The sequence below is a fragment of the Leptonychotes weddellii genome, chromosome 10, assembly GCF_054177405.1.
Source record: "Leptonychotes weddellii isolate Sample4059 chromosome 10, ASM5417740v2, whole genome shotgun sequence".
NCBI lineage: Eukaryota > Metazoa > Chordata > Mammalia > Carnivora > Phocidae > Leptonychotes > Leptonychotes weddellii.
In genome coordinates, this window is record NC_138378.1 from 106485888 (window position 1) to 106492905 (window position 7018).

Sequence of the window (7018 nt, forward strand, 5' to 3'; positions counted from 1 at the left end):
GCTCAACGACTGAGCCACCCAGGCGCCCCTAGAAAACCATTTCTAAGAAGGACAGGGAGATGACAAAGGAGCCATAACTTTAATTTTCTTCTGAATGCTTTTATGAATTCCTTATTAATTTGTGTAATGCATGGTGTGCCTTTAGGTATTTGCCAACGTAAAAATAATTGTCTAAAAGACTTTCTTGTAAGGGGAAAACAGACTTTGAGCGTGCTTTGTCTAAGTGGCGGACTGGCTTTGCTCTACTGCAGTTTTTTTTTTTTAAGTTATTAACAAGGGGAAATTGCTTCTATTGACCATTATGGCCAGTCCCATCATTTGGATTAGTACATCTGTTAGCTGAATTTCAAGACCTAAGGCTAAGAGTTTTAAAAATTCCAATTGTCTATGGCGCCTCGGTGGCGCAGTCGGCTGGGTGTCCAACTCTTGGTTTCAATTCAGGTCATGATCTCAACGTGAGATTAAGCCACGTGCTGGCTTAATGTAGAGTCTGCTTAAGTTTCTTTTCCTCTCCCTCTGCCCCTTCCCCCTGTACTCTCTCTCAAATAAATAAATCTTGAAAAGAATTTTAAAAATTAAAAATTCCAATTGTGGGGCGCCTGGCTGGCTCAGTCAGTAGAGCATGCAACTCTTGATCTCAGGGTCATAATTTTGAGCCCCGCGTTGGGTGTAGAAATTACTTAAAAATAAAATCTTCAAAAATTCCAGTTATTTGGCAATTTTTTGGCCTGTCCCAGTTAAAAGAACTTGAATTCTGTAGATAAATATTGAGTACCTACTCTGTGCCAGGTCTGTGTGTGCTAAGATGCTGAGGATATACTTTTTTTTTTTTTTTTAGATTTTATTTATTTGTGAGAGAGACAATGAGAGACAGAGAGCATGAGAGGGAGGAGGGTCAGAGGGAGAAGCAGACTGCCTGCCGAGCAGGGAGCCCGATGCGGGACTCGATCCAGGGACTCCAGGATCATGACCTGAGCCGAAGGCAGTCGCTTAACCAACTGAGCCACCCAGGCGCCCGAGGATATACTTTTAATCAGTCTTCTACACCAAGCATCTAAGGCTATTTTTCACTCTGCTTTTAAGAGTACAAGGGATGATTGTGTTCACGCACATGAATGTGTATGGACATGTGCCAGAGCGGCTTTACATTCACCTAGGTTAAATTTTGAGTTTCTAAGATTTTGTATGAGTAGACTGGACATTTGAAAATGACTGATATGACATAGATCTCATTACCACTCTCCTTAACAACTCGGTGGCTCTCACAGGACAATGTCCAAACTTGTTAGCATACTGTCTCATAATTTTCTGCATCATCTTGTAAGAGCGCCAGTAAAGCAGGGCCTGCAAAGCCTAGCATATCCTTTCCAGGTGCTAGTCAGTAGTTATTTGCATTTGTTTGTTTTGGTTCTTTTAGTAGGTGTCTCCCATGACCACCAAGCCTATGAATACTCTACACTAAGATCTTTTTTCAGTTCCACAGTGGACACCTGAAGTGGTCCTTGATGCCATTTTTAACTTTATCCTATTGGTGTCACAGCAGAAAACAAGAGTCTGTCTCTTATACAGGCAAAGTTCTGAGAAATTATCGGACCATTTGTGTCACAGAAAAAGCTGGGAACTAAGACATTCTGAAGGAAAAAACCCAGAAAGGAATGAGTGCAGCACCCTCTGGCTGGTCTGCTCCCACAACATAAGTGAGACCAGGGATTGGGTGATTAAAAGCAAAGCACCCCCTTTCTCATTTCTTTTCCTCCATCTTAAAGCACTACCTCTTAACTCCTCGATCCTCAGCAGAGGAATACAGCCAGGGCTTCCTGGAGACAAAAAGGGTAGATGAAGCAGCCAAGATGAGGTGGACCCGTATCATATGTATGACATTATGTGACATGTATCAGTGAATCTATGCGGGAAACTAAGTACTAACCCACCAGCCTCTCCTCAATCTTAATCCCAAGTCCTTACTGACAGAATAACCCTGACTATGGCTAAGAACTTTCCTCACCTATGTCAAAAGAAAAAATTTAGCCACATTGCCCCAGGCTCCTTTCACAAACACACAACCCACACCAGTAAGTGGGCTGATTATAAAACCTAACTGGGAATTCCCATAAGTTACAGTAAATATAGATGAAAATAAGCAGTGTATATGGAAACAAGTTCAGAATCATACCTTCTCAGAAATAATACCCCAATGTAAGAGCAAAACTAGATGAAACTAAGCAGTAAACACAAAAACAACCTCAGAACCACACATTCTTTCAAAAGTAACTTCCCAGTGTGAGTTAGTGTATGGCTCCAAGACCTAACACACCTTCCTTTGTTCAGGCACGGTGTTCTTGTCCCTCTGGGTGAGGGGAACTCGTTCCTCTAAGTCCAAACACAGAGATTGCAAGGTCACATAAGTGCTCAAATCCTATGTTGGATTGCTAGGCTATGGGGTTTGAACACAGTATATTCCTTCAGTTATTCAGAGAAGAATTCTGAGCCTGTGAGGCGAGTGGCAAGTTAATACCTACCTGGCAGGGATGCTTAGAGGGTTGGTGGCAATTTTATTTAAAAATATATAGAACAAGGGGCGCCTGGGTGGCTCAGTTGGTTAAGCGACTGCCTTCGGCTCAGGTCATGATCCTGGAGTCCCTGGATCGAGTCCCGCATCGGGCTCCCTGCTCGGCAGGGAGTCTGCTTCTTCCTCTGACCCTCCCGACCCTCCCCCCTCTCATGTGCTCTCTCTCAGTCTCTCTCTCTCAAATAAATACAATCTTTAAAAAAAAAAAAATACATATATATATATATATAGAACAAGGCCCAGCATGTACAAAACTCACATCATAGCTATTATGTTTATTATCATTTCTGGCTACTTGGAAGGCTCCTTTCCACTCATTCCCAAGGGCAACTGGCTTATGTAGTCCTTAAAGCACTTCCTTCCTACAATAAGGATGGACAGGAATTTGTCAAGCACAGAGCCTTTATTTTACATATCATTTCCAAAGAGGACATTGTGTAAGTCAGCAGCCAACAGAATTTCTAAGAGAGAAAGTGACAGCAAAGGTAACTGGCTCAAGTCCCTCTGTGTATACCATGTACATTTCATGTCTGAGCACCTTGTGGGTCTGGCTTAAGTAAGGCAGTGTAGATTGTGCGAACAAGAAATCTGTATTCTGTGGTCAGAAATGGCTACGACATGCATCACGCAAAATGCACAACCTGAAATGTTTTGATCGGCAACCGAAGTTTCCTCAAGCAAAGATGCGCGTGAACGATGATGAACACATACAGAACAACTTGGGCAGAGCATGGATAATGCTGTGGGGCAGTGAGGTTAGCGCACTGATCAAGAGCCCCAAGCAGGAGGAGCCGTCCCAGTGGCAGAGCAGGCTAGGAGGGCGAGCAGCAGCCAACTCCAGCCCCCTCGAGTTCCTTCCTGCCTTCACTCTAAGTTGAGCAGCTCCACGTCAAAGATGAGGGTGGCATTGGGAGGGATGACACCAGGGTGGCCCGTGGCTCCATACGCCACATCGGGGGTGCAGGTCAGCTTCGCCCTCTGCCCCAAGCTCATCTAGCAGGGATGGGGGCAGATGGGGAGAGGAGAAAGAGGACCCAGCTTGATTTAAAAGAAAAAAGTAAGATAACTATGGCATTTTCCCACACCATCCTCAAGGTAACTCTGAAGATCTGAGATGAACTTTCTATGTGGCACACTGTAGTGATGCAGAATTTAGATTCAGTCTCAGACTAACAGAGGCTTCACTGTGGGGCAATAACTTCTACCAAGTAGTCCCAAATTCATTCATCCAGCAACCACTGCTGGTTATTCAATTAGTGCATGGCCCCAACACTTCGAATTGTTCATAATTGTTCCTCACCCTCCTCCAAAAGAATCGAAAGAGGGTGTAGGGCACGTAAAGTACATACTCAAGGAGGTAACAGGAGCACATTAAAGACGTGAAGTAATCAGAGGCCACCGCAAGGTGGGGAGGGCTGAGAGACCTACTCTAACAGAGCATCGTGTGGCTTCAGAGACCAACAGAGAAGGGCATGAACCGGGGCTCATCACGGCAGTCATCAAGAACACCTGGCACTGGTGGGACAGGTGAAATTTGAATAAATCGATTTTTAAATTTTGAAGAATCAACTCAAAAATTTGAATGGATCGGTTAATAGTACTGTATCAGTGTTAGTGTGTAATTGATCACAAACTCATGTAATTTGATCATTGTACTATGGTTATGTAAAATGTTCACACGTGGGGAAGCTGGGCAAAGAATGCATGGGAATTACTTCTGTGATATTTTTGCAAGTCTGAAATTTTTAAGTTAAAAAAAAAACAACAAACAAAAAAAACCTTGGCCTCCTCACCCCCCAACTCTCCTGCTGCCTCAGTCCCAGACAGCTGGTAGCTCACAGGCCTCCGAAGCTAGTTCTGAGCAAGCCCGGAGGGATGTGCTTGGAATGAGAGCCCCCTGGGACTTAAAGGAGTCATGCTGGCAATGAGAGGGATGGGGTGGGGGCACAAAGCCAAGGGCGGAATCTGGATGGCGTCCCTGGCGGCAGGGGCAAAGCCGTGGAGGTCTGTGATAGGGCAAGGCAGCATACTGAGTCCAGGCTCCAACTCCCTGAATCCCCCCTACTGAGGATTCCCATCCTACCTGGGCTGCACCCTCTTCAAAACCCTTGATGACTTCCTGTTTGCCAATTCTGAACTTGAAAGGTTTGTTTCTGTCTCTGGACGAATCGAATTTCTTCCCATTTTGGAGCATTCCTGTGAAAGCAAGAATAGGATGGAGAAGAGCGGCGGTCATGAGTTAACTCCCAGGTCTGGGGCCACATGTCTAAAATAGAATTCCTATTCTGCACAAACCTGCGCCTCTTCCAATCTCCCCACTTGTCCTGTCACCCAAGCAAGAAACCCAGATACTTTGCTCTGCCTTACCCCACATGCAGCCTATCATGAAGTCCTACTCATCTCTGCAATCTACCTACTTTCTCCATTTCTACTGCCACCACCCCGTGTCTGCACCATGTCCCCATCATGTCTCACCTGTGTAGGGAACACCCTCTAAATGGTCTTTCCACTCCACTCTCACTCCTCCGTTCCAGCCTCCACACACCTTCCAGAGTGACTGTCTTTTATAAACATATATCTGATCATGTTACTCCCTTGCTTAAAACACGTCAATAGCTCCCGGAGGCAGAATCTAAATGCCTGCACTGCACACAGGCACTTCAAGATCCGGAGACTGCCTGCCTGATAACCCTCTCTCTGCTCTCCCCTACCTTTCCTTCCCCCAATGTCCTATTCAGGTCACACCCTTCTCAAATACCTCTGCGCTTTCCAACCTTTTCTGTGCCACTTCCTCAGCCCGAGGATGTTTCTGCCTCAGGTTGCATCCTTACCTGCTTTTCACAAGGTTCCCCTAACATGCAAAACCCAAAGGCCATATCATCCCTTCCTGCAATGAACTGAGCAAAGTGACCCAGTCAAGGGTGGCCTCCAGACCCCATAAAAAGGGCCTGTTTGAACCCGGAACACCTCGATGTTGTCTCCAGCAGTTTGGAGCATCCCTGAGCCTCCAGATGTAGTTGCCTTGTCATCCCTGATGTACAAATACTGTCTCATTTCTGCTGTCTAAGGCTCAAAAGCTGTTTTTCTGTTTTTAGTTCGTACTGGTGATTGGCTCGAAGATCAGACCTTCTGTAAACGATGCTCTCCCACGATTTCTTCCTGCAGTCCACAGACCACAACAAAAGGCAATTTGAGACCAGAGAAAGATCTGGCCTGTAAGTTCAGAGACTGGATTCTGACTTCATGCTGGCACTAACTCACTGTGTAAAGTTAGGCAAATCACTTCCTTTGTCATGGCCTCAGATTTGCCATGTTTAACATAGGAGGTCTGGACAGGCTTAGTGTCTGAGCATCTGTGACTCCACTTCCTAATTCCTACAAATGTATAAATGTATATGAGGCACAGTCTCATTTTCCTACTTTCTGCGTAGAATGAAATGGACTCTTGCCCTGGGTACGAAATCAGGCAAAGGAGAAAACCCTGTGGCTACACAAATGGATACTAAGGAGATCAGATACAAACTCATGCATACACACAGGTTGCTAAGATGTTCAGAGATACCCATGCGTGCTCTTGGGCACTTATGGACACACATTCAGAAGAAAGACCCTAATGGTCAAACAGATGCTAAGAAATTAGATCCATGAATCTACATACATTCACAAAGACACATACTTGGACAAATACACATATGGATATGCACACACACACTCCCTTTGAAGACTGGCTTTCTCATCCCCCAATTTCTTCAGGTTTCATATGACTTAATATACTTCAGACCATGTACTTCAGACCATCTACTGCTACAAGTTCAGTTAAAACCATGCAGCCCAGAAACAGACCCACATATATATGGTTACCTGATTCAACAAAGGTGTCATGGCAATGCAACAGATAAAGGATGATTTTTTTTAAATTAATGTTGCTAGATCAACTGCATATCTTTATGGAGAAAAAATGAACCTTGACCCTTAACTTATGCACACATAAAAATCGATTCCAGATGAATCTCAAACTTAAATATGAAAAATAAAATAATAAAGCTTCTACAAGATAACAAACAAGAATATCTTCATGACCTAGGGACAGACAAAGCTTTCTTAACTGGGGAGACAAACCATAGGAGACTCTTAATCTCAGGAAACAAACTGAGGATTGCTGGAGTGGAGGGGGGTGGGAGGGATGGGGTGGCTGAGTGATGGACACTGGGGAGGGTATGTGCTATGGTGAGCACTGTGAATTGTGTAAGACTGATGAATCACAAACCTGTACCCCCTGAAACAAATAATACATTATATGTTAATAAAAAAATAAATAAAACACAAAAGTGGGGGAAGGAGGACTATGAAAATAATAAATAAATAAATAAGATTCCTGAACTGAACACAAAAGTACTAACTATAAAGGAAAAGACCGATATGTAGAACTTCATTAAAATTAAGAACTTC

The 7018-nt window shown here is 44.2% G+C and overlaps 1 protein-coding gene across 4 annotated transcripts in view; it reads right to left on the reverse strand.

The window, feature by feature from the left end:
- Nucleotides 1–2709: 2709 nt before the first annotated feature.
- FKBP1B (FKBP prolyl isomerase 1B) overlaps nt 2710–7018 on the reverse strand; it is an 11578-nt gene continuing 7269 nt past the window's right edge. For 2 of the 4 annotated variants that reach the window (XM_006744265.3, XM_081797121.1), the window contains 2 exons: nt 4653–4765; nt 2954–3562 (listed from right to left, as the gene is read on the reverse strand). In XM_006744265.3, coding sequence (XP_006744328.1) covers nt 3434–3562; nt 4653–4765 — 242 coding nt within the window. In that variant the 3' untranslated portion in view covers nt 2954–3433. Of the gene's footprint in view, nt 2932–2953; nt 3608–4652; nt 4766–7018 lie in introns of those variants that run through there. The other 2 variants (XM_081797119.1, XM_006744266.3) reach the window with 2 other exon arrangements.